General features: G+C 40.1%; 3 protein-coding genes and 1 non-coding gene across 7 annotated transcripts; 3 read left to right on the top strand and 1 right to left on the bottom strand.

Annotated features, from left to right (window-relative positions):
• Positions 1-1,085: 1,085 nt before the first annotated feature.
• On the top strand, positions 1,086-6,058 carry spinb (spindlin b). 2 transcript variants are annotated; one of them, NM_001165328.1, is made up of 6 exons: positions 1,086-1,171; positions 2,279-2,484; positions 2,646-2,694; positions 2,826-3,076; positions 3,285-3,518; positions 4,222-6,058. In NM_001165328.1, exons 2-6 carry the CDS (start codon positions 2,433-2,435, stop codon positions 4,419-4,421), a joined length of 786 nt encoding a protein of 261 aa, NP_001158800.1. In that variant the 5' UTR covers positions 1,086-1,171; positions 2,279-2,432; the 3' UTR covers positions 4,422-6,058. The 2 variants fall into 2 exon arrangements, with proteins under 2 accessions (NP_001158800.1, XP_014030236.1); XM_014174761.3 differs by having other exon boundaries at positions 1,116-1,255; positions 4,222-4,705.
• Positions 6,059-7,927: 1,869 nt separating this feature from the next.
• LOC123730867 (small nucleolar RNA U13) lies at positions 7,928-8,023 on the top strand. Its single transcript, XR_006762318.1, has one exon. It is a non-coding gene; the product is annotated as a small nucleolar RNA U13 (small nucleolar RNA).
• Positions 8,024-15,044: 7,021 nt separating this feature from the next.
• Positions 15,045-18,826, top strand: mak16 (MAK16 homolog (S. cerevisiae)). The gene is made up of 10 exons (XM_014174880.3): positions 15,045-15,217; positions 15,803-15,852; positions 16,007-16,116; positions 16,251-16,315; positions 16,403-16,554; positions 16,730-16,784; positions 16,964-17,038; positions 17,182-17,286; positions 17,972-18,037; positions 18,136-18,826. The coding sequence occupies exons 1-10, from the start codon at positions 15,203-15,205 to the stop codon at positions 18,343-18,345; spliced, it is 903 nt and encodes a 300-aa protein (XP_014030355.1). The 5' UTR covers positions 15,045-15,202; the 3' UTR covers positions 18,346-18,826.
• On the bottom strand, positions 18,770-25,010 carry tti2 (TELO2 interacting protein 2). 3 transcript variants are annotated; one of them, XM_014174876.3, is made up of 8 exons: positions 24,906-25,010; positions 23,631-24,339; positions 23,241-23,427; positions 23,034-23,126; positions 22,680-22,864; positions 22,374-22,517; positions 22,123-22,279; positions 18,770-19,047 (listed from the first exon to the last, which is right to left on the bottom strand). In XM_014174876.3, exons 2-8 carry the CDS (start codon positions 24,326-24,328, stop codon positions 18,964-18,966), a joined length of 1,548 nt encoding a protein of 515 aa, XP_014030351.1. In that variant the 5' UTR covers positions 24,329-24,339; positions 24,906-25,010; the 3' UTR covers positions 18,770-18,963. The 3 variants fall into 3 exon arrangements, with proteins under 3 accessions (XP_014030351.1, XP_014030352.1, XP_014030353.1); XM_014174877.3 differs by having other exon boundaries at positions 24,446-24,930; XM_014174878.3 differs by lacking the exon at positions 18,770-19,047 and adding an exon at positions 21,146-21,321.
• Between the last annotated feature and the right edge of the window lie 972 nt (positions 25,011-25,982).

The raw sequence follows: 25,982 nt of genomic DNA, 5'->3' as shown, positions 1-25,982 counted from the left end.
TGTCACTCCTACCGCCACAGACTCATATTTATCCTGACCCTCGGTGTCTAGGGCTCCGAGAACTTCACCACACCTACCCCCTCCAATACTTCGCCCTCCTCCTGTCTTCGATCCGGCAGACAGCTCACTCTGCTTACACTCTCTGCCATTCTTCTTTAACAAACCAACAAGCCATTTTTAACCGATTCAAGCTCACCCTCTTCCTCCTTCGCTCTTTTTGACCTCTGCCTCTCTTCTTCCCCCCATTCCTCCTCCGTATTCCAAGTATACATCTCCTTATGATAACACTGCACTTCTCCTGACATACCTCTTGTTCATGCCTTCTCAAGGGACCATTTTTCTTCTATAACTGTAGGGAACACAATATATGGTATGTACTTGGCATATAAGTTTCTCATTTATGGGTGGCACAAATTGTGATATGGGGGAATGGGCAGGGTATATGCAAATTAAATACTGTAATATTTACTATAGTTTAATTGTAGTGTTTTTGCAGACTGCAGTGTTTTTGCGGACGTTACTGTAATATTTACTACATTCGTTTTTTTCAGATAATACTGTAGTATTTACTATAGTATTCTACAGTATACTACAACATTCTATAGCAAGTACTACACATGATTGAGGGATACTACAGTGTGTAGTATATTATTCTACAATATACTACAACATTCTAAAGTAAGCACTACACCATCGAGGGGTACTACAGTGTGTAGTATAGCATACTACAGTTTACTACAAAATTCTATAGTAAGTAATGTGGTAACTTTTCTATAGTAAACTGTGGTATTTTTTCATATCGGTACTACAATAAGTAATAACAACTGTTTACTTGTTTATATTCATGTACCTGTATTCATATTTCAAGTTCATCACAAAGTTGCAAGTGGTTGCCAATCACAATTGCTTGTATTAAACAGAAATACAGATGATTTAAAATATGTGTAGGCTTCTACGAATGGTGTTGTATTGTCCGCGCATGCGCAATTTGCGGTCGAAGAACCCACTATTTGGCAGGAAGACCGAGCTTCCCGCGTCCCCCATCCACATTTCCAGATCACTATTTGGTAGAAAGCGGGATAGGTGGGACTCGGCCATAGGATTTGGGTTGTATGCAAACGGAGCCAGAGGAAAAGCGAGATGGGATCAATTTAGATGTAAAATTCATCGGGTAAGCAACCCTCTAACTAATCACTCGATTGGTAATCAAATGCATGGACTCAGACGACCACTAACTACAGTAGTTCATTGGGAGGTATGCATGTGCATGAGCAATTTGTGTATAAACCTGCTTTGTTGTTTGCATTTCAAATGCATGTCAGACAGACCCAAACCTTCCCCTCCTTTGTTCGCTTGCGCTGGTTTTGATGCGGGGTTTGTATATACTGGTGCAACATGGCTGACATTGAGGTACCATACCTCCTCAGTTAAAATCCAGTCAATCCGCCTATTTGACAATCAAGCGAATCGGTGCTTTAGGATGCACATGTATGCAACGTCAAGCAACATATTTCCTCCCTTTGACTTTATTAATTGTAAACAAAATGACAATCCTATACTTTCTTGGGTCACTCTAGAGCATCTTGAGTAGTTTTACTTAGCTTGAACTGCTTGACGTTTCTGTTAAATAAAAGTATACAATAGTGAGTTCGAGGCAATGAGACGAACGTTATTTCAATGTTACCTGTAGGTAAGTAATGTTTGAAAAAACATGTCTGAAGGGGGCGGGTCTAATCCTAGTCTACTAAAAAGTAATTTCTGCTGTCTGGATTTTTTTTAAATGGGGGGGGGTGGGGGTGTAAATCACTATTGTTTATACATTTTCAGGAAAGACAGCCAATGTTGTCTATTTTCATAAGTATACATTATTCTATTACACCTAACGTTGTAGAAATGACATCAGAATTGTGACAAATTGATCCAAGATGGGCCTACTTTCTCTATGGACCACTAATAGTTAATTGAGTCTGATTGACCTGTGTTGGTAGGCCTACTTGGTCTCTACTGTAATTATGACTCATTGAACATGGTGTGTAAGACTAAGTCACCCTTCAACAACAAACAATTATATACTGTTCTGCAATTGTTTTTTGGCAGCTACTGGTGCTATATATAATTGTATAAAAGGACAGGTCTATAGCACACGAGTCAGCATGACTGATTAGGTTCATATCAGTTACATTTGCAATGACATACTTGCTAGTTATGACATTTTGTACCCCAAAGTCATTCTACATCATAATGTTGCCATGTTTAACACATGCTCATTTTTCAACAGTCTGAACTGCCACATTAAGTGTTCCTGCCCTGGAGGGGAGTGATCCTCCCACCTGGGGCCACCACCTGCACGCTGTCCTTCTTTCTCCTGATTACCTTGTAGAGACATTGTCACCCTAGTCTGGCAGCCTGGCTGCTTACCTACATGTATATCAATGAAGACCCCATTTGGGAAGAGGCCAGGCCAGCGCCCCAGAGCTGATGGGGGTGAGACACATTCTCGCCTTGTGTACATGAAGGCAGCAGGAACATTACACATTACATATAGCCTACTACACTATATGGCTGTAATTTTTAAGATATAAGTATGATACAGGAATAAATACTGATTGGAGAGATTTCATGCACACGTTTGTTTGTCATTTTAGGGAATATTGGGGTATCTGCAAATATGATGAAGAAGAAAAATCCCCACAAGTAAGTTCTCTCATTGTGTAGACACAGCATAAGACCAAAAGCAGGTTGGTTTACAAACTGATACTACATAGATTGATTTGACATTCATTTACATATTGCTGTCCTTGACTCTCAAATTGGGATCTCTATAGGAAGCAAAAGAATAATGTTGGTCCAAGCAAGCCTATTGCCCAACCCAGACGAAACATAGTGGGTTGCAGGATAACGCACCAGTGGAAGGAAGACTCCAAGGTTTCCCAGTGGAAAGGAACAGTTCTCGACCAAGTCCCTGTTAACCCCTCTCTCTACCTAATCAAGTATGATGGATTTGACTGCATCTATGGACTTGAGCTTCACAAAGATGAGAGGGTGCAAGGCCTGGAGGTTTTACCAGACCGAGTTGGTATGTGTTGTGAAGACATGACAAAAATTGGCTTTGCTCTGCCATAAAAAGCATTACACTTATGTCTGTTCAGTATGAGTATGGTATAACCAATGTACTTATGTACTTGATGTGTGTTTGATCATGCATACCTTATATCACTGATTAGTAAATGTGTCTTTTCATAGCCATATTAGCTATCCATTTGAAAGTGCTCTCTGTATTGCAGCTCCAGCTCGTGTAAGCGATTCCCAGCTAGCAGAAACCATGATAGGCAAAGCAGTGGAGCACATGTTTGAGCAAGATGAAGGACCAAAGGAGGAGTGGAGGGGCATGGTGCTAGCACAGGCTCCCATTATGAACACATGGTTCTACATCACTTACGAAAAGGACCCTGTTTTGTACATGTACCAGCTCTTGGATGACTACAAAGAGGGGGATCTCCGGATAATGCCTGATTCAAGTGAGAGTCCATCAGAAATTATCTTCAGTGTTTAAAATGTAGACATTGAGTACGTTTACATGCACAGTAATAGTTTGATATTAAACTGATTATGGCAGTAGGCAGATTATGCAATAGTCATGTAAACACCTTACTCTGCTTATTTTAATCAGCATAAGCTCAAAATTGAAGTAAGCATACACCGATTAGAACACATAGTTTTCTGAGCAATCTTTAGAATTATTAGGACATGTAAACAGCTTAATCGGTGTTCCGGTGGTGTATTTGATCTGTGCCTGTGCTAGCACCAGGTAGTGCGAGTGAAGTGAGTTTGGGAAAAACTGAAAGTATGCATCTTATAAATAGTTTTCACATACAAACTTTGTCTGAACACAGAATCAAATATATTTTTATTGCTGATTTTCTGCACTTATCAAAAGGCCTATCAGTAGCCTGATTTCAGATGTGTCCATGTAAACAGGATTATTAGGGAAATCGTTCTTCTTGCAAAGCATGTAAACATTTTAAACAAACTATTATATTAACCTATCCACAATAATCACATTATTGTGTGCATGTAACCGTGCTCATTGTTTAATGTCTATCTTTCTCTCTTTAAAAAAACATGTAATTCTAAATTGTTTTACTGTAGATACAATCATACTACATAGATGTAGTCAACCAATTATCTCACTAAAGCTGGTAATATTCTATGCTTTTGCAGATGACTCGCCTCCAGCAGAGAGAGAGCCTGGAGAAGTGGTGGATAGCCTTGTTGGCAAACAAGTGGAGTATGCCAAAGAGGATGGCGGCAAAAGGACTGGCATGGTTATCCATCAGGTTGAAGCCAAACCCTCTGTTTATTTCATCAAGTTTGATGACGACTTTCACATCTACGTCTACGATTTAGTAAAAACGTCTTAGGGCATAGGCATTGAGAAAATCATTGATTCACAGACCATGGCAAATGTTCTGACGCTTTCTTTGAAACAACATACATTTCCATTCAAAATGGACAATTCCTTCACAGGCTGCAAATGTGGAACTTGTCGTTTCCTGTGTCACTGCTTCCAATGCGAAAGCTTTTAGTGTACTTTGTTTCAAGTCCACTTTGTTTCTAAAAGAAGGGAGACCTCTGCAGAATTCGGCATGTCTGAACATTTACACTGTTCAATTGGGCCAGACGCCATGTGCGACATGGTTTATGAATGTAAAATGCGGGAAGAAAAAAATCATTGCGCTGGTAATATGGGTCAGGTCTTTTTAACTGTTTTGGTTAGAAACAAGCAGTTTTCACTGTATTAATGGTGCAAGCATGACGCTAACTCATCTGCACTCTGGAAACAATGTTACAGTGACACTTTATCATTACAGCAATTATTAAAAATATATATATATATTGGATTATAATTTTTACGCACAGTGCTCCCAAATTAAAACTCCAGGTCGCACAGCAAAATATTTAATTGCATACCTTAGAACCCTGCTTGCAGCATTTTGAATTTTAACTAATTCTCACCTAAAATAACCATGTCATTGTTCTTTTACGTGAGAATTGTTGTATTGTTAACACATGATTAAATTGTTCACCTTGTGTTACTGAAGCCTGTTGTCCTATGCAGCTGTTCTGATGCTGCTGCAGGTTTACTTACCGCTACTACAGTCACTCTTGTGTACAAAGATCAGCTCCTGCTAACCTCAATGTAGTATTATTGATAAGACATCTTGAAGGTCTGCAACAGGTCTCTGAACCATGTGCACCTGGATATACTTTGGTCAAAATGCTAGATCCTTGATGGCCCCTTCATGATTTCCAAGGTGTGGAAATCATCATATGCTGCCAATGGCTGTGGGAGGCATCAAGGCATTTAACATTTTACATTACTGTTGTGCTGTATTGTGTGCAATGTCAGTTCCACTTCTGAAAAGCAGACTTGTGTTTTCATGTTTATAGCTAAATGTAAGTTGATGTGAGTTGCATGTCAGTTTGTTCTTTTCAAGGTTATGAGCTTATGTAAATTGTGACATTTATTTTGTTGTTTTTGTACCATGCATTACAGAAACCAGTTGACTGATAATGCCAAGTGAGTGCCAACTAATGGTGCCAGTGTTGTACAGCATTTAATGGGTAACATTTCTAAATAAATCAGTTGTCTGTTTTTTGTTTTAGTTTTTTCCACAAAAACATGGCTTATTTGTATGTATCAACAAAGAGCTTGCCTTATTTGTTTGGGAGAAATGTGTGTGTGCATGTAAGGATGGAGCTTGTGTGTACATATTCACTCACAGTGGTTGTATGTCATAGGACTAACATATTTTGAGTTGAAATGGAAGAGAATTTAGATATAGCTAAGGGACAGTAGTGAAGTCCTGTTTATACATCAATATAGAGGTAAAATGTGTTCTTAAAGGCATTGTGTGTTCTACATTCAGTTAATATACCTAATGCATTATTTTTGAATAATGAAAATGGTTACAGTTTGTCATTTGGCACAAACACTTTAACGTTACATAATTCTGTAAGGACATTTTATAATTAAAGACTACTCTGAATATTAAAACAAGTATGTCATATGTTTTTAAATGTTATATAAGAATGTTGTGTTTAATTTTAACACAACCCTGGAGGATTGTCGATTGTTTGTGTAGCGGGGTGTAGTAGTCCAAATGGGGTCCATGGAAAAGCTCTCATAATATTGAGTGTTGCAAAACACAAATACTAGCTAGCCATTCCTTCTGTCATGCTAACTGAGAAATACTTAGCAATAGAATTACATATAGAATATGAATTATAGGATCGCTGTGTATTTAGCTGCAAGATATTGTCAAACTTGTATAATTTATTAGATGATTACTTTATCAATACTTTAGCACATCATGAGCGGAAACAATATAGTCAAGGAGCTAGGCCCTCAGATCCGGTTCTGCCACTTGTCAACTTTACGTGTGCCATCGTAAGGTAAGGCTGAGAGGAAGGACATCATGTTTCTTGTTTTCCAGATCCTAATCTTGTCTCACTTGAGTTTTCTTAGGCACTAATGCTGTGTTCATAACAAAGTGAGAAGGTGCTATTTACCACATACGACTGGGGGAAAAAACACTTGAATGCCCCTCCAACTGGTAATTACTAGTGGGAAACTCATCTGCCAACCCTGAGCACTGACTTCTCCCACATGCTGACCTCTGACATCACCTACTATGGAAATTGCAACAAAACTTTATTTATGAAAAGCAATCTATTAATTTGTTTTTTTGAGCACCATCATTTCTTTACAAGCATGACAGTTGTACTTTTGGTTATGGTTGACGCTAGGTTGTTGGCCATTAGCCAATTAGCGTTTCTCAACGAGTTCAGAGCATGTGACTGCATCCAACTCGTATTTACAACTTCCCAACTGTAATTACCCCCTTCCCACTTGGTTATGAACGAGCAAGAAAAACAAGTAAATAAGAAACCTCTTTCTTCCATAGCATGAGGCCTTATAATGTAAAGAAGACGTGTCACTGATTTACACCTCTCTAACCCCTTCAGATCTAGGGAGGAGGGGCTATTGGTCGATTTGGATGTCAAGGGACAGAGCAACTACACATATTATCAATTATATTGACCAGATATTCTAGTAGCCACTCTAACAATGAAAATACATGTCTTAAAAACTAGAGGCAGTCGGGAGGAGGCAAGATCAGGTGGGCACATTCTAGCCAATGAGCGAGCATATACTCGCGTGAAAAACAGGCTCAACTGTGCCCATTAGTTACTACAGCCACAAAGTCAAAATAGTCCGTAAAATTCATGAAAACGTGTGATTTTTATTTGAGGTTAGTGTTAGGCATAAGGTTAACAGTGTGGTTAAGGTTTAAAATCACAATTTAAGAAGATAAATTGTGAAAATAGGCGAGGTATGCCTTTACCACTGTGGTAACGACGAGGCACAACTCCGATAAATGTTTTCTCCTCAATGTTTACGAGTCCTAGATGTATCAGTAAACTCTAAACAACCTAATCATTACGAAACGTATATTCGATCAAATAAGCCACACACCAAATAGGCCATTACATTTTTCTTTTGTTAACCAAATTCACTTTCATTGACCTCCATACAAAAACTAAAAAACGGCACCTGCTGGAGAAGACAGATTTCTGGCCGAGTTATCGCTCTCGCTTCGCCTCTTCCTCTCTGCTAACTATATCAAATGTCCCAGAATGCATCAGTTGTGAATATATTATAACGTGAACTACTGACGGTTTGCTGTACTTTATTGGAAATTCACAAACATTTTAGTGTTTTTTCATGCTGAGAAATTGTGATTATATGTTTGCACTGTTCGTTGAATGTAATTCTACAAGAAAACGTGGACTTTGTTTCCAAACCAGTTACTAAAAGACTATGAGCATTCCTCTAATACTTTTGTAACCGTAACCATCGTTGATCCTTCGGTTCATAAATGTGATGATCGGGAGCGTCATAGTGTGTCTGTGACAGGTGTGACCTCATTGTTACGCAATGCACCTCAACCGTCTGATCATGAACCGGGGTTTCATTAAATGGTTGAAATAATGTGCTCGATATACGAAACATTGAAAAATATTTCTTTATTTTTCCTTACCTCTTGCACAGATGCAGGTTTAGTTCAAGGGTAAATGCAAGTAATTGCCCGTGGATGCAGGCTTTTATTCGTTTTTGGGGTTCCCAAGCGTTTGGCTTCGTGAACAGTGCACTAAAACAACGTGCCTGAGTTGTAACCCACTGGAGAATAGCGGTATAAAAACATGGACCAAATAATAACTACAAAATAAAACCCCTCTGCTTCAGAACATCTAACTTTCTAAAGATCTTAAACTCTGGTCAGTTTTAAGGGGCTGGCTGACACTATAATGGATTCATTTTTTCGATATGCCAAAAAATTTCAACCTACGACCCACATGAATCCCTCCCACGACCCAATCCCGAATGATGTAGGCCTATATGCTAGGTCGAACATATAACTGAAGTCGGAAGTTTACATACACCTTAGCCAAATACAATTAAACTCAGTTTTTCACAATTCCTGACATTTAATCCTAGTAAAAATTCCCTGTCTTAGGTCAGTTAGGATCACCACTTTATTTTAAGAATGTGAAATGTCAGAATAATAGTAGAGAGAATGATTTATTTCAGCTTTTATTTCTTTCATCACATTCCCAGTCGGTCAGAAGTTTACATACACTGAATTAGTATTTGGTAGAATTGCCTTTAAATTGTTTAACTTGGATCAAATGTTTGGGTATTCTTCCACAAGCTTCCCACAATAAATTGGGTGAATTTTGGGCCATTCCTCCTGACAGAGCTGGTGTCACTGAGTCAGGTTTGTAGGCTTCCTTGCCCGCACATACTTTTTCAGTTCTGCCCACACATTTTCAATGGGAATAAGGTCAGGGCTTTGTGATGGCCACTCCAATACCTTGACTTCGTTGTCCTTAAGCCATTTTGCCACAACTTTGGAAGTATGCTTGGGGTCATTGTCCATTTGGAAGAACCCTTTGCGACCAAGCTTTAACTTCCTGACTGATGTCTTGAGATGTTGCTTCAATATATTCACATAATTTTCCTACCTCATGATGTCATCTATTTTGTGAAGTGCACCAGTCCCTCCTGCAGCAAAGCACCCCCACAACATGATGCTGCCACTCCCATGCTTCACGGTTGGGATGGTGTTCTTCGACTTGCTCTTCGGCTTGCAAGCCTCCCCCTTTTTCCTCCAAACATAACAATGGTCATTATGGCCAAACGGTTCTATTTTTGTTTCATCAGACCAGAAGACATTTCTCCAAAAAGTACGATTTTGTCCCCATGTGTAGTTGCAAACCGTAGTCTGGCTTTTTTATGGCGGTTTTGGAGCAGTGGCTTCTTCCTTGCTGAGCGGCCTTTCAGGTTATGTCGGACTCGTTTTACTGTGGATATAGATACTTTTGTACCTGTTTCCTCCAGCATCTTCACAAGGTCCTTTGCTGTTGTTCTGGGATTGATTTGCACTTTTCGCACCAAAGTACGTTCATCTCTAGGAGACAGAACGCGTCTCCTTCCTGAGCGGTCTGACGGCTGCGTGGTCGCATGGTTTTTATACTTGCGTACTATTGTTTGTACAGATGAACGTGGTACATTCAGGCATTTGGAAATTGCTCCCAAGGATGAACCAGACTTGTGGAGGTCTACAATTTTTTTTCTGAGGACTTGGCTGATTTCTTTTAATTTTCCCATGATGTCAAACTAAGAGGCACTGAGTTTGAAGGTAGGCCTTGAAATACATCCACAGGTACACCTCCAATTGACTCAAAGGATGTCAATTAGCCTATCAGAAGCTTCTAAAGCCATGACATCATTTTCTGGAATTTTCCAAGATGTTTAAAGGCACAGTGTATGTAAATGTTTGACCCACTGGAATTGTGATACAGTGAATTATAAGTGAAATAATCTGTCTGTAAACAATTGTTGGAAAAATGACTTGTGTCATACACGAAGTAGATGTCCTAACCGACTTGCCAAAACTATAGTTTGTTAACAAGACATTTGTGGAGTGGTTGAAAAATGAGTTTTAATGACTCCAATCTTAGTGTATGTAAACTTCCGACTTCAACTGTACGTTCGGGCACAAGCATTTTAGCTTTCAGTTTATTTCAAGTAATAATTTAAGAGTACAAAAATCTATAGGACAAGTAGCAGTGGTGGAAAAAGTACTCCATTGTCATACTTGAGTAAAAGTAAAGATACCTTAATAGAAAATAACTCAAGTAAAAGTGAAAGTCACCCAATAAAATATGACTTGAGTAAAAGTCTAATAGTATTTGGTTTTAAATATACTTAAGGATTAAAAGTAAATGGATCTGCGAAAATGTACTTAAGTATCAAAAGTAAAAGTATAAGCCATTTCAAATTCCTTATATTAAGCAAACCAGACGGCACAATTTTCCAGTTATTTTTTTATTGTCGGATAGCCAGCGGCACACTCCAATACTCAGACATAATTAACCAACAAAGCATTTGTGTTTAGTGAGTCCGCCAGATGAAAGGCAGTAGGGATGACCAGGGATGTTCTCTTGATAAGTGTGAATTGGACCATTTTCCTGTCAAAATGTAATGAATACTTTTGGCTGTCAGGGAAAATGTATTGGTAAAAAGTACATTATTTTCTTTAGGAATGTAGTAAAGTAAAAGTAGGCAAAAATATAAATAGTAAAGTACAGATACTCCAAAAAAATACTTAAGTAGTACTTTAAAGTATTTTTACTTAAGTACTTTACACCACTGACAACTAGTGTAAATCTAATAGTGATCAAGGCAGGGCCCACTAATTTCATTCATACTGACATACATTGATTGGTTGGTTACACAATATTTAGATACTTCAAATTCTGCCTGACACCTTTGCAATTTGTCTTCTTACTGAAAAAATGGTGAAACATTAGTTGATGGTGTTCTTTGTATGTAAAGTACCAGTCAAAAGTTTGGACACACCTACTCATTCCAGGGTTTTTCTTTATTTTATTTTTTACTATTTTCTACATTGTATAATAATAGTGAAGACATCAAAACAATGAAATAACACATATGGAATCACGTAGTAACCAAAAAAGTGTGAAACAAATCAAAATATATTTTATATTTGAAATTCTTCAAAGTAGCCACCCTTTGCCTTGATGGCAGCTTTGCACACTCTTGGCATTCTCTCAACCAGCTTCATGAGGTAGTCACCTGGAATGTATTTCAATTAACAGGTGCGCCTTGTTAAAAGTTAATTTGTGGAATTTCTTTCCTTCTTAATGTGTTTGAGCCAATCAGTTGTTATATGACTAGGTAAGGGTGGTATACAGAATATTGCCCAATTTGGTTAAAGACCAAGTCCATATTATGGCAAGAACAGCTCAATTAAGCAAAGAGAAATGTTAGTCAATCCGGAAAATGTCAAGAACTTTTAAAGTTTCTTCAAGTGCAGTCACAAAAACCATCAAACGCTATGAGGAAACTAGCTTTCATGAGGACCACCACAGGAAAGGAAGATCCAGAGTTACCTCTGCTGCAGAGGATAAGTTCAGAAATTGCAGCCCAAATAAATGCTTGACAGAGTTCAAGTAACAGACACATCTCAACATCAACTGTTCAGAGGAGTCTGCGTGAATAAGGCCTTCATGGTCGAATTGCTGCAAAGAAACTACTACTAAAGGACACCAACGAGAAGAAGAGACTTGCTTGGGCCAAGAAACACGAGCAATGGACATTAGACCGGTGGAAATCTGTCCTTTGGTCTGATGAGTCCAAATTTGAGATTTCTGGTTCCAACCGCCAGGTCTTTGTAGGACGCAGAGTAGGTGAACGGTTCCCACCGTGAAGCATGGAGGAGGAGGTGTGATGGTGCTTTGCTGGTGACACTGTCTGTGATTAATTTAGAATTCAAGGCACACTTAACCAGCATGGCTACCACAGCATTCTGCAGCAATACGCCACCCCATCTGGTTTGCGCTTAGTGGGACTATCATTTGTTTTTCAACAGGACAATGACCCAACACACCTCCAGGCTGTGTAAGGGCTATTTGACCAAGAAGGAGAGTAATAGAGTTCTGCATCAAATGACCTGGCCTCCATAATCACCTGACCTCAACCCAATTGAGATGGTTTGGGATGAGTTGGACAGCTGAGTGAAGGAAAAGCAGCCAACAAGTGTTCAGCACATGTGGGAACTACATCAAGACTGTTGGAAAAGCATTCCAGGTGAAGCTGGTTGAGAGAATGCCAAGAGTGTGCGAAGCTATCATCAAGGCAAAGGGTGGCTACTTTGAAGAATCTCAAATATAAAATAAATTTTAAATAGTTGAACACTATTTTGGTTACTACATGATACCATATGTGTTATTTCATAGTTGTGATGTCTTCACTATTATTCTACAGTGTAGAAAATAGTAAAAGAAACACTGGATTGAGTCGGTGTGTCCAAACTTTTGACTGGTACTGTTTATGTACGAAACAAGTCTCACTCAGTCATAGCAGAATAACAAATGGATTGGCAAGATTTTCTTTAACCTGTTATGGCTAGGGGGCAGTATTTTCACGGCTGGATAAAAAACGTACCCGATTTAATCTGGTTACTACTCCTGCCCAGTAACTATAATATGCATATAATTATTGGCTTTGGATAGAAAAGACCCTAAAGTTTCTAAAACTGTTTGAATGGTGTCTGTGAGTATAACAGAACTCATATGGCAGGCAAAAACCTGAGAAGATTTCATGCAGGAAGTGGCCTGTCTGACAAGGTGTCGTTCTTCTTGTCTCTGTTTATTGAAGAGTGAGGATCTTAGCTGTCCCGTGACACTTCCTACGGCTGCCATAGGCTCTCAGAAGGCGGCAAAACGCTGAATCGTGGCTTTGCAGGCTCTGGCTGAAAAAAAGTAGCGCGTTTGGGTAGTGGCTGGTTACAGTACTGTGAGACTCAGGCTCGTGCCCGCGTCGACCGAAAGCTTTGTTTTCTTTCCTCTGTTTAGCTAAATGGACATTCCCGGTCGGAATATTATCGCTTTTTTACAAGAAAAATTGCATAAAAATTGATTTTAAACAGCGGTTGACATGCTTCGAAGTACGGTAATGGAGATTTTTTTTGGCACGAATTGCGCCATGCGCGCGACCCTGATTTACCATTTCGGATAGTGTCTGGAACGCACGAACAAAACGCCGCTATTCGTATATAATGATGGATTATTTTGGACCAAACCAACATTTGTTATTGAAGTAGCAGTCCTGGGAGTGCATTCTGACGAAGACAACAAAAGGTAATCAAACTTTTATAATAGTAAATCTGATATTGGTGAGTGCTAAACTTGCCGGGTGTCTAAATAGCTAGCCCGTGATGGCTGGGCTATGTACTTAGAATATTGCAAAATGTGCTTTCACCAAAAACCTATTTTAAAATCGGACATATCGAGTGCATAGAGGAGTTCTGTATCTATAATTCTTAAAATAATTGTTATGCTTTTTGTGAACGTTTATCGTGAGTAATTTAGTAAATTGTTAGCAAATTCCCCGGAAGTTTGCGGGGGTATGCTAGTTCTGAACGTGACATGCTAATGTAAAAAGCTGTTTTTTGATATAAATATGAACTTGATTGAACAAAACATGCATGTATTGTATAACATAATGTCCTAGGTGTGTCATCTGATGAACATCATCAAAGGTTAGTGCTGCATTTAGCTGTCTTCTGGGTTTTTGTGACATTATATGCTAGCTTGAAAAATGGGTGTCTGATTATTTCTGGCTTGGTACTCTGCTGACATAATCTAATGTTTTGCTTTCGCTGTAAAGCCTTTTTGAAATCGGACAGTGTGGTTAGATAAAGGAGAGTCTTGTCTTTAAAATGCTGTGAAATAGTCATATGTTTGAAAAATTGAAGTTTTTGTATTTTTGAGGAATTTGTAATTCGCGCCACGCCTATCATTGGATATTGGAGCAGGTGTTCCGCTAGCGGAACGTCTAGATGTAAGAGTTAAAGGTTAGTAGGAAAGTTAATAATTTAAACCACCTAAATACACTGAACATATAGTATTTGAAACGCAAACATTCATTTCCCAACTGCTTTTTATATAATCCTACAGGCTCTTTATCATTCCCCATTTTATATTCCAATGCATGCCCACCTTGGTATTGGGCAGCAGCTATTTGAGATAACCAATCAAACTGGTTATCTTATTGCAGAGCACAATGCTATATATGTAGGCTATGCCATATGTATTGATTAATATGCATATGCAGTTGTCGTTTTTAAACCTTCATTCTGGCATACATGACACATCTGTCTATCTACATGCTTTTATTTGGGTTTCTATGCAAAGTATATGATTGAATGTTTCTTTAAGCCTGCAGCGAGCTACTTGAAATGAGACAAAAATAATCGTGACAAAACATGATTCAGCAATTGAATTTACTAACAGAGATAGCTAATGAAACAGAAATTGCCATTTAATGTAGCGGGCTAGGCTAGTCTAACATTGGCTATTTTTTCATAAATTGGCTAAATGGTCAACGGAGTTACCTCTTCATACAATCATGACAATTAGTATTGCATGCGACATATTTCTAGTCCACTCGAAAACAGATACGTATCGTACTTCATTCTGGGAGCTAGCTAGCAATATCTGTTCTTCTTCATCAGACAGCAGCTCGCGTTTTCACAAGAGGCTGTGTTTACATCGTAGATATAAGCAGGCAATTGGTTGACTTCCTCATGACGGGTTGGTACGGGAGTTCTGATTGGTTATATGTTTAGGCGTTCGGCAAATTTGCCTGAGCGGCCGAGTGTTGAATTATACTTTTTATAAACAAAAATTGCAATAATTGAAGGTGCCAACATATTTTATAGTCATAATATGTTAATGTCACACAAACAAATCAGCTCCTCCATTGACGGAGATCGATCAACTTCACGTTTTAAGGCTTCGGCCCACCACCCTGTGAATGTCCTCACACTCCAGTACAGTAGGCGGCGGTGTATGCACTTCACGTTTGCGATCTGGCAATACAAATGTAAAGAAGAAGAATAACGTCCGTTTCCTATTTTTCCATGTGGTTGTACTGAGATAAAACTTAACTACACCTTGCCTGTAAAGTTGTACTATTTGGAGCTTGTAAAAAAATATATATTTGAAACAATCGGAGAATTCACAACACTCGTTTGGGGAACTAAAAATGCAGCACGACGATGTAAGTGAAGAGATACTAGCTAGCTGATGTCCGAGACGCCACGCGCTATGTAGCGCGCTCTGGACATCAGTTTATTTTACACTTGTAGCTACAATATTGACTTGTGATTATGCATTCACATAGATTATCTAATCTTTCAATGACACATAAAATGTCAGCTTGTTGGTTGGTTTGCCAGCTAGCTTGATCAATGTGTATTCTCCCATATACCTAGCAAACAGGCTAAATTTGCTAGCTGGGTCAATTCCAGGGTGATTGATTGATGCTGAGACACAAGATTATTTTCCTTTAAAATGTATGTCAAGTAAAAACCGACGATTGCAAAGTAAAACAAACCATAAAACTATACACAAGGACTCCTGTGAAAAAATTCCACTGAACATTTTGCAAAAATATATTTACTTGAGTAACAGGACAGATGCAAATGATGGCACAAACTGCACATGTACATTTTAAAGTTAAAAATCAGAGTCTAAGCATCACTGTTACCGTAGAATTGCCCCTAGTTAGATATTTGGTAGATGGTTTTGGAGGATGGTTTTGGAGGAAAGTGACCAGGTAACTAATCTAACACTTAATTTCTAGGTTATCTGGGATGTTATAGGAAACAGAGCGTTCTGTTCCTTCAAAGTCAAGTAAGTTACCCACTGTTGATGTTTCGTCTTTTCACAAGTGTGTGGATGTGGAACCCATTCAGTGCTTTTAACGCCAGCTCATTTGTTGTAGCTATCAAGATAAGGTCATTGGTGGTTTACTTACAAAATACTGTTTCTGTTGGTCTTTTAACAGGACAAAGGTTCAGAACTTCTGCCGGAATGAATACAATATAACTGGACTTTGTAATAGGTCATCCTGTCCACTAGCAAACAGTCAGTATGCAACTATAAGAGAGGAGAAAGGTAAGTTGTCTCCTGTGAAATAAGTATCAGAAATATTTAGCTACACATAGGAAGTATGTTTTTAGTATTTGATAAGGGTATTGAGATTACAATGCAAATTGAGGTTTAATGTGTCTGCTTACCTTTTTTCTTAGGTCAATGTTTCTTATATATGAAGGTTATTGAGAGGGCAGCCTTCCCTGCCCGAATGTGGGAGAAGGTAAGTGACAATAGAACTAAAGAACTGTCTGTTAATAGACATTTGTTTATATTTGATGTCTTTTCTTTAACTTCAACTGTCTCGTAGGTGAAACTTAGTAAGAACTATGAGAAGGCTCTGGAACAGATTGACCAGAACTTGATCTATTGGCCCCGTTTCATCAGACACAAATGTAAACAGCGCTTCACCAAGATCACACAGTACCTCATCCGTATCCGCAAGCTCACGCTCAAACGACAGTAAGCATCCAACCTATATATACCATTCCTTTCACACACTCATAAACTGATCTTTCCGGAAATGAGTTTGGTTTCCTTTAACTTGTATAGTAAACGTCAAATTGTCTTTTTTTGTTATTGAATTTGTTTTATTTTATTCAAATGACGTGTGAACTGTAAATGTATGATCTTTCAGGAGGAAACTGGTCCCCCTTAGTAGAAAGGTGGAGGCAAGAGAGAAAAGGAAAGAGGTAAGTACTTGGTTAAACAGTTCAGTAGTGTTTGGCCCTGGCATTCAACTGTTCTGCTCCAAGGAGTGTTGGTGAATAGACCGTAAGGCATTGGCGACTCAAGAGTTCCTGTCAAAGGCTATGATTTACAAAAATGTCATGTGATCTAAGCATGAGATTCATATTCTATTGTTTTACAGGAAAAGGCCCTGATTGCTGCACAGCTTGATAATGCAATAGAGAAAGAACTGCTGGAGAGACTGAAACAAGGAACGGTAAATACATGATTATGTACAGTGTCAATCACTCCACAATTTGTCACCACCTGAAGAATACTTTCAGACAAAGTAAAACTGCATGAGACAAATATGGTATGTTCATAACAGGAGATTGAGTATTAATGTTCAATTTCTTTCAGTATGGCGACATCTACAACTTCCCCATCCATGCCTTTGATAAGGCACTGGAGCACCAGGATGAGGAGAGTGAGACAGACTCAGAGGAGGAGGAGGAGGATGATGAGGTGACAACTGCTCCTTAATTGAGTTTCTATTGAGCAGGGCCCAGATTCACAATCTTAAGAAGAAATGTCTTAACTGCCATTTGTTCCTTAACTATAGACTTACGAAGAAAGTTAATGCAAAGTTGCTATTCCTCAAAAGTTCTTGGAAATGTTCTTGCATTATTTCTTATGATTCTCTTTAAGCAACTAATTAAGAAATTAGATTCTTGAAAATAGTTATTGGATATGTTCTTAATTCCAAGGTTGATAAACCCTTGTCTTAAACTCAGGAGAGTGAGAGAATAAGCGCATGAAAGCAATTGAACATGTTTAATACACAAACTTCATCTGAAAGTTTCAGTATTGATTATTTCAAACCCAAGAACATGTTTTAGAACAGTAATCTCAGTAGGACATATGCTAACATGATTGCCATTGCTTGCTAGATAGGTTGACTAGCAACAAACACAAGACATTTTTAATAAGGTATTTGAGAAAAGCATTAAATCTTAAGATATTGAGTAATTGCACTTAAGAACTATCTTAAGTTTTTGGACTGCAGGTGTTCCTTTCAGCACAACCAATAAGATGGCTCTTATATATTGGGCAGGGTCTGGTGCGGGACATTAGTACTGATCAAAATGAAACCCAAGTGGGAGGCCCAATGCCATCTTATGTATTTTAAATCAAGTGAATGTGTTTGCAGGATGTTGGAAAGAAAGAATTTGTCGCTGAGGATGAAATAGAAGAGAGCGATCTCAGTGACTTTGAGGTAACTTACAATATAGCATGATCACTTCTAAAGATCACTCACATTGACTAATATAGGGTGTGATATTGCTTGAAGACTAAACATGTCTCCTTTGAAAGGACATGGACAATCTGAAGGCAGGCAGCGATGAACAGGAAGAATCCAGTGAAGAGGATGATGAGTCTGAAGAGATGGAAGAGGAGACTGAGGCCTCAGGCTCCAAAGGAAAGATGCCCCTCAAAGGCGCTGTATTCAGGAAGAAAAGGGCCTACGTGGAGATTGAGTATGAACAGGAGACGGAGCCTGTCCCCAAAAGCAAGGCAACATAGTCAGACTTCCTCTGACATGGACTCTAGGCCTTTCTTAGTTTGGAAGGTTAACCTGGTTATGTTGTCTGGAAGGATTACTGGAATGCATCAAGCCTTTTGGTTCTTTGAGCTGTCAAGAATGTTTTGCCTAACGGGACTGTACTTCCAGTAATTTGTCAATGTATCACTCCTGGGTGGATTATGAGATGGGGCGTAATCCTGTGATCAGGCTTGACCCCATTAAATTGTCAAATTTAGACCCATCATGAATGCCATTTCAAATGATTTGCTGTCTTAAATTCAGTTTTTCCACCTACAGGTCCTTTTCTGGCCATTTGTTCAAATTAATTCATCTCAATGCTGAGTAGCCTGACAATAGTGTAATGTCTTGAACCTGGCTGAAAAAATTAAGTTTCTGCTGTTTGATAAAGAATGACTTGCCAGCTCTCAACCAGTGATGTTTTAATAAATACAGTGGGATCCACTGACATACAGAATGGAACATGTTTGTTTACTGTATAATAGCACTTGGGTCAGTCCTGCTCAAATTAACCACATTCATCTTGATCATATCACTGTTCCAGATATCCATAGATGTGGGCTTAAATTTCCAATGGAGGAATGAACACTGTAGATATGTCATCTTTGGGCCATTGTGACTGTCTCTATGCATCTCAGCACATAGGTGCTGGTGCAGCTGCTGTCGACATCCTTTAGAAGCATCTGAAAAAAGAATAGTTACCATTAATATACTGAACAAAAATACAACTATTTCAAAGTTTGACTGATTTCCTTATGAACTCAATTGAAATTAAATAGGCCTTAATCTATGGAATACATATTAATCTGCTGGTCACATATACCTTACATGCTTTTTTTATCAGTAAACCAGTCAGTATCTGATGTGACCATCAGCTTTCAGGAATTGTGTACAGATCCTTGCGACATGGGGCCTTGCAGTATCATGCTGAAACGTGAGATGATGACTGGCACGACAGTGGGCCTCGCTCTTGTCACAGTATCTGAGCACTCAAATTGTCATCGGCAAAATACAATTGTGTTCCTTGTCAGCTTATATCATAACCGCACCATGGGGCACTCTGTTCACAACGTTGACATCAAGTGGTAAGACTGGTTGGACGTACTGCCAAATTTTCTAAAACTTCAGAGGTGGCTTAAGGTAAAAAAAAATAATAAAATGTTATGGCAACAGCTCTGGTGGACATTCCTGCGGTCGCAGTTGCACACACCCTCAACTTGAGACATCTGTGGCATTGTGTTGTGACAAAACTACACATTTTAGAGTACCGTTTTGTCACTAGCACAAGGTGTACCTGTGTAATGATCATGCTGTTTAATCAGCTTCTTGATATGCCACACCTGTCAGGTGGATGGATTATCTCTTGGTGAAGGACAAATGCTCACGAACAGGGATGTAAACTAATTGTGCACAACATTAAGAGAAGTGATCGTTTATTTCAGCTGATGAAACATGGGACCAACACAAATTGCGTTTCTGTTCAGTGTAAGTGGCAATAACTTGCCTCTATCTCAGAAGTTCTGAGCTCAGATTTATATCATACACAACTTGAAATACATCAATTTATTACTAGTTACCTTAGAGGATGGGTACTTAACTACAATTTGAGAAGGTCCAGTCCTAGGTGGCAAAGGTGCAGCTGGATATTGTCATTCTTTGGCAAAGTAACAAACCCTCATTTCGCAACACATTTAACCCCAAACTGTTCACACCCTTCTTGTTGGCAGAGAAAATGTACACATTTTAAAGCAAATTTCTTGCAATTCTACACATTTCACAGTGTCATCCAAATGACTCAACAAAATCAAATGGGGGGGGGGGACCCCTTGGGGTCGAGGCCCTTGGGGTCGAGGCCTGTGAACAAACACGGCGTAATCTGACAATGATAACTATAAGATCACTGGTTAGCCTAATTTACCTACCTAGCTAACATGGCCTAGTTGATCAACTGGACATTTCTGACAGGTTATGAATATCTCTAAGATCTGTCAGTGAATGACATAACGAGGTAAACTGCCCATGCACTACCAAATTTCAAAATTGCACCTTTTACGACTACAACAGCAGCTAAAAGCCAGACTGACTCATAATATACACATATACACACAAAGTATTCAGACCCCTTGACTTTTTCCACATTTTGTTATGTTACAGCCTTATTCTAAAATGGACTACATTTTTTCCCTCATCAATCTATACACAATACTCCATAATGACAAATCAGAAACAGGTTTGTAGAAATATTTGCTAATTTATTAAACATAAAACAGATTCCTTATTTATCATAATAAGCTATCCATTAGCTATGAGACTTGAAGTTCAGCTCAGGTGCATCCTGCTTCCATTGATCATCTTTGAGATGTTTCTACAACTTGATTGGAGTCCACCTGTGGTAAATTCAATTGATTGGACATGATTTGGAAGACTCTTCCTAGAGCTGGCCGCCCGTCCAAACTGAGCAATCGGGGGAGAAGGGCCTTGGTCAGGGAGGTGACCAAGAACCCAATGGTCACTGACAGAGTTCCTCTGTGGAGATGGGACAACCATCTCTGCAGCACTCTACCAATCAGGCCTTTATGGTAGATAGGCCAGGCGGAATTCACTCCTCAGTAAAAGGCACATGACAGCCCGCTTGGAGTTTGCCAAAAGACACCTAAAGACTCATAGACCATGAGAAACAAGATTCTCTAGTGTGATGAAACCAAGATTGAACACTTTGGCCTGAATGCCAAGCGTCACATCTGGAAGAAACCTAGCACCATCTCTATGGTGAAGCATGGTGGTCGCAGCATCGTGCTGTGGGGATATTTTTCAGCGGCAGAGACTGGGAGACTAGTCAGGATCAAGGAAAGATGAACGGAGCAAAGTAGAGAGAGAGATCCTTGATGAAAACCTACTCCAGAGGGCTCAGGACCTCAGACTGGGGCGAAGGTTCACCTTCCAACAGAACAACGACCCTAAGCACACAGTCAAGACAACGCATTAGTGGCTTCAGGACAAGTCTCTGAATGTCCTTGAGTGGCCCAGCCAGAACATCTCTGGCTGGGCCACTCTCCATCCAACCTGACAGCTTGAGAGGATCTGCAGAAAAGAATGGGAGAAACTCCCCAAATACAGGTGTGCCAAGCTTGTAGTGTCATACCCAATAAGACTCGATGCTGTAATTGCTGCCAAAGGTGCTTCAACAAAGTACTGAGTGAAGGGTCTGAATACTTACGTAAATGTGATGTTTTTTATTACAAATTTGCAAAAATAATAAAACAGTTTCTGCTTTGTCATTATAGGGTAGTGTGTACATTGAGGGGGGAAAAAGCAATTTAATCAATTTTAGAAAAAGGCTATAACATACCAATTTTGAAAAAGGGGTCTGAATACTTAACGAAGGCACTGTATATGCAGGACTCGTGGTCCGTAGTGACCCAGTTCTGAGTCCGGATCTGTTGAATATGGCTGCTCTAGGGGCTCAAATCAATCCGTATCGCTGAAAATCAGCTTTATATCTTGATTGAAATGTAAAGGTAATTTTAGGATTGAGCTGACGTATGTAGCGTTTTACCGTGAATGCCGTCTCCGCTAGCGCTGAAACGTTGCCTTTAAATACCTAATGCACTTTAGTGCAGCTCTTCAGCACAATGCATTGAATCGAGCCCTAAATCAATTTCTGATTATTGCCAAGTTGTATTCAACAGGTAATATACTTGGAGGTTAAAAGCCGACCCAAGACCCTGAGTGGTACAGTGATACTGTTTTATGCCTACCTTGAGCTTGCCCTGGGTGCAGTGGTCCAGCAGCAGCAGACAATGAGTGGCCTTGGTGACAAGCTCCTCTCTCACTGCTGGGGGTATGGACTCTGTGGACAGGTCACACAGTAGCCTCAACAGACTCTGCACCAGGGCGGAAAGACGGCACTCCATTCTGCAAGTCCAGAGGACACAAACACTCAGCATGACACCAAAAACAGAGATGGGATTTCCATTAGTCGCATTTATTTGCTGGGTGTAATGACAACCTTGGCCAGGCGATGAGCAGGGTCTTTTCTAAAGCATCCAGGATAGCCAGTCTAGTCTGTTCTTCAGGACCGTCTGAAATCTCTAGATACCCAATGATTACTCTTTCCAATCGTTTCAGATGGCGAACAATGACGATACCCATCCTAACAAAAGAAAAGTACAATCCAAAAGTGAATTTCCTAAATATGTCTTAAATTTAAAAAAATGGCATTTACCAGAACCAGGAGATCACAAACGCAATTTCTCACAGATACTCAGTGTAATGAAAATCCATTCAAATGTTAGCAAGAGGAGATAGACCTCACTTTTCAATGAAGTGTTCCAGAAACTTGGCATAGACACTCCGAAGTGCAAGTTTATGCTCCATCTCCATATGGGTGAGGGTCAGCCGCAGCACCTCGTCATAACGGTTAGGCTTCCTGGGGAGCCCAGTGCAAGCAGGGTCTTTCTCCAACACAGGCAGAAGGTCTATCAGGCATGGAAGGACCACCTGAGACACAGAGGGGAAGATACAGTATATGGAACAATAGAATACCATGATGTGAATGAGGCTACATTGTCACCGAGTACAACTAGTACAAACAAAGTGTATTATGAGATGTTGGTCGGTGCATTGTACATACAAAAGCTGTTAATGTCATTGAAAGCCACAGCATTACCTCAATAAGCTGAGGCTCAGATGTGTAGAGGTGGTTAAAGAGGGCATGGTAGAGCACCTGGGCCCTGTTGTACTGACAGAGATCGGCAGCAGGCTGAAAGGGGGAGATGTTAATTGAACAGACACACAAAACACCACACATAGTTTTACAACCCATTACTGTAGATAACGGCATTATCTGGAAATTCAGCGATATAGTACATCTCACCACATTGAGGACAATGTGATTCAGGCAGCGTACTCCCAGCACTTGGTTGTCAGTGCAGTAATCATCCGACATCAGCAGTGAAGGGGGGAAAACCTTCTCCAGATAGTCGGTCAGCCACGGCCGGCCCACCTGCATGAGGATCCAGGCAAATACATGCTTAGTGGCCTGGTTTCGCTTCCAGCTGTCCCTGCAAAACATTATAAACAACACATTTAGAACATTCACAGCATGGTGCACTGATTGAAAAAAGAATGCAAAGGATGTTCAGTTTTGAGATTGGGAATGTTGATGAAATATGGTCAACAACGCAGAGGAGGTTAAAGTGTTTGAAATGTTCTGAATAATTTCAACTTGCACTATTTACTAGCAAGTCATTTTGACGGAATTCACCTTTTTAAATCCGACTGCAGGATCTCCAAGATGGAGCCAAGGACTCCTGGTTGGCGCTCTGTGTTGTGCTTCCCAAACAGAAGCTGTGAAGTGGTCTCCCAGTCCCCTGCCTGGACCACTGAGTCCAGGAGGTTAGATGCAGCTGTTCTGGAGGCCTCACTGGTCCATGCCTGCTCTTGCATATGAGTCAATGCAAACACACACAAGAGGGGGGCAAGTGGACCTATGAGGAAGACCCAGGAGGTGGCTTGGCAGTGGCTGGAAACAGCCTCTCCTCCATTCCCAAGTCTTTGTACCAGGGCTAAGACTACTGAACTCACGACACAGGCTCTGGCCGGGGTGGCCTCAAAGGAACTCTCTGGTAGTGTGCCACTGTCATTGTCACACAATGGCAAAGCAGCATACAGTGTCAGGGAGCTCACAAAGTCTACATACTCCCTTGTCAAGTCTGTGCTCTGATTGCTGCAACACTCAGAAAAAAGCCAGTGTCTGTCACCTAGTCTGAATAGCTGCTCCACAATATGAAGGATTGCTCCACTTTGTTCTGTGGTGAGCCCTGGTGCCTTGAGTTTCTCCTGGACATGAAGCAGGACCTCAGCCACTGGAAGGGAGAGCAGCGTATCAGGTTCTGCTGCGGAATGTCCCTCTTCAGGAGCCTTACCTTGTTGTAGGTCTTGCAGCATATGGGACAAGTCCATCTTTGAAATATCTGTTTGGTGATGGAATTATGTTGTTTTTGTAACAATAAAACATAGAAGACATGCATGCAATATTAATGGCACAACTCACAATTCTGACCCAGCACAAAAGCATACCTTATTGTAGATGTGTGCTATCTAAAAAAAAAATAGCACGCTTATCCGTAAAAGTTATGGTTGAACCTATCAACTAGCTAGCTAAAGTTAGCCGTTTACGATGGGACCCCATGGACTAACAAGCTAGCTACCTAGACATACTATAAAACCTGCGTTAAACTAAAGCTAGCAACCGTTGAGTGATACTTTATATAACCATTCGTATTCATAGATAGCAGAGGGACTCTTATTTGCAGTTTATGATTTGACGAAGGGCGAGACCGCGGCAATATACTTCCTGGCATGAGAGAAGTAGGCGGAGCTTCTCTCGCTCATGCTATAACGGATAGGTGCACCCGATACAGAAACAAACAGTCTATATAATCGAGAACAATCATCAGAAATCACGCGATATTAATCAGACAGTGGTGCGCCGTCTGATCCACTAGTTGGTCAGAAGGTTCAAATCAACGTTTCATACCATAATTTGCGAGTAGACAAAAAGCATCAACCACGCAGTGTTGCCAACAAATTTTCAGGGGAAGTTGCTCGAGGCAGGTCAATTTGTTACTAAATGTTGCTAAATGACGTTGTGACGTCGCTGCATGATGACATCATTATGTAAACGTAAACTCGCGTCATTACGTAGAATACGCAATAATGCAATATTGTTACTCAAAAAGTGCTCTTCACTGACGAGTCGTGGTTTTGTCTCACCAGAGGTGATGGATGGATTCGCATTTATCGTCGAAGGAATGAGTGTTACACCGAGGCCTGTACTCTGGAGCGGGATCAATTTGGGGGTGGAGGGTCCGTCATGGTCTGGGGCGGTGTGTCACAGCATAATCAGACTGAGCTTGTTGTCATTGCAGGCAATCTCAACGCTGTGCGTTACAGGGAAGACATCCTCCTCCCTCATGTGGTACCCTTCCTGCAGGCTCATCCTGACATGACCCTCCAGCTTGACAATGCCACCAGCCATACTGCTCATTCTGTGCGTGATTTCCTGCAAGACAGGAATATCAGTGTTCTGCCATGGCCAGCGAAGAGCCCGGATCTCAATCCTATTGAGCACGTCTGGGACCTGTTGGATCGGAGGGTGAGGGCTAGGGCCATTCCCCCCAGAAATGTCTGGGAACTTGCAGGTGCCTTGGTGGAAGAGTGGGGTAACATCTCACAGCAAGAACTGGCAAATATGGTGCAGTCCATGAGGAGGAGATGCACTGCAGTACTTAATGCAGCTGGTGGCCACACCAGATACTGACTGTGACTTTTGATTTTGACTCCATTTTTGTTCAGGGACACATTATTCCATTTCTGTTAGTCACATGTCTGTGGAACTTGTTCAGTTTATGTCTCAGTTGTTGAATCTTGTTATGTTCATACAAATATTTACACATGTTAAGTTTGCTGAAAATAAACGCAGTTGACGGTGAAAGGACGTTTCTTTTTTGGCTGAGAATAGTTTTAAGCAGTGTATTTGTAGTTAGTTAACATGCTACCTAACTGATCAACAATTCTAGGTACATGCTAATAACAAGGTAAATATGCTATCTTA

Source organism: Salmo salar, chromosome 26 (genome assembly GCF_965601325.2).
Source record: "Salmo salar chromosome 26, fSalSal1, whole genome shotgun sequence".
NCBI classification, from domain to species: domain Eukaryota; kingdom Metazoa; phylum Chordata; class Actinopteri; order Salmoniformes; family Salmonidae; genus Salmo; species Salmo salar.
This window is presented reverse-complemented; position numbering and strand designations above follow the sequence as displayed.

Bases quoted from the DNA above. Each gene is read 5' to 3' on its own strand.
- spinb (NM_001165328.1), top strand. From the start codon at position 2,433: ATGAAGACCCCATTTGGGAAGAGGCCAGGCCAGCGCCCCAGAGCTGAT. The intron at 2,485-2,645 runs GTGAGACACATT...TTGTCATTTTAG, and splicing joins GCGCCCCAGAGCTGATGGGG to GGAATATTGGGGTATCTGCA. The intron at 2,695-2,825 runs GTAAGTTCTCTC...GGATCTCTATAG, and splicing joins AAGAAGAAAAATCCCCACAA to GAAGCAAAAGAATAATGTTG.
- tti2 (XM_014174876.3), bottom strand. From the start codon at position 24,328: ATGGACTTGTCCCATATGCTGCAAGACCTACAACAAGGTAAGGCTCCT. The intron at 23,127-23,240 runs GTGAGATGTACT...TCCCCCTTTCAG, and splicing joins ATCACATTGTCCTCAATGTG to CCTGCTGCCGATCTCTGTCA. The intron at 22,865-23,033 runs GTAATGCTGTGG...TCTGTGTCTCAG, and splicing joins CTGAGCCTCAGCTTATTGAG to GTGGTCCTTCCATGCCTGAT.
- mak16 (XM_014174880.3), top strand. The intron at 16,785-16,963 runs GTAAGTACTTGG...ATTGTTTTACAG, and splicing joins CAAGAGAGAAAAGGAAAGAG to GAAAAGGCCCTGATTGCTGC. The intron at 17,287-17,971 runs GTGACAACTGCT...ATGTGTTTGCAG, and splicing joins AGGAGGAGGAGGATGATGAG to GATGTTGGAAAGAAAGAATT.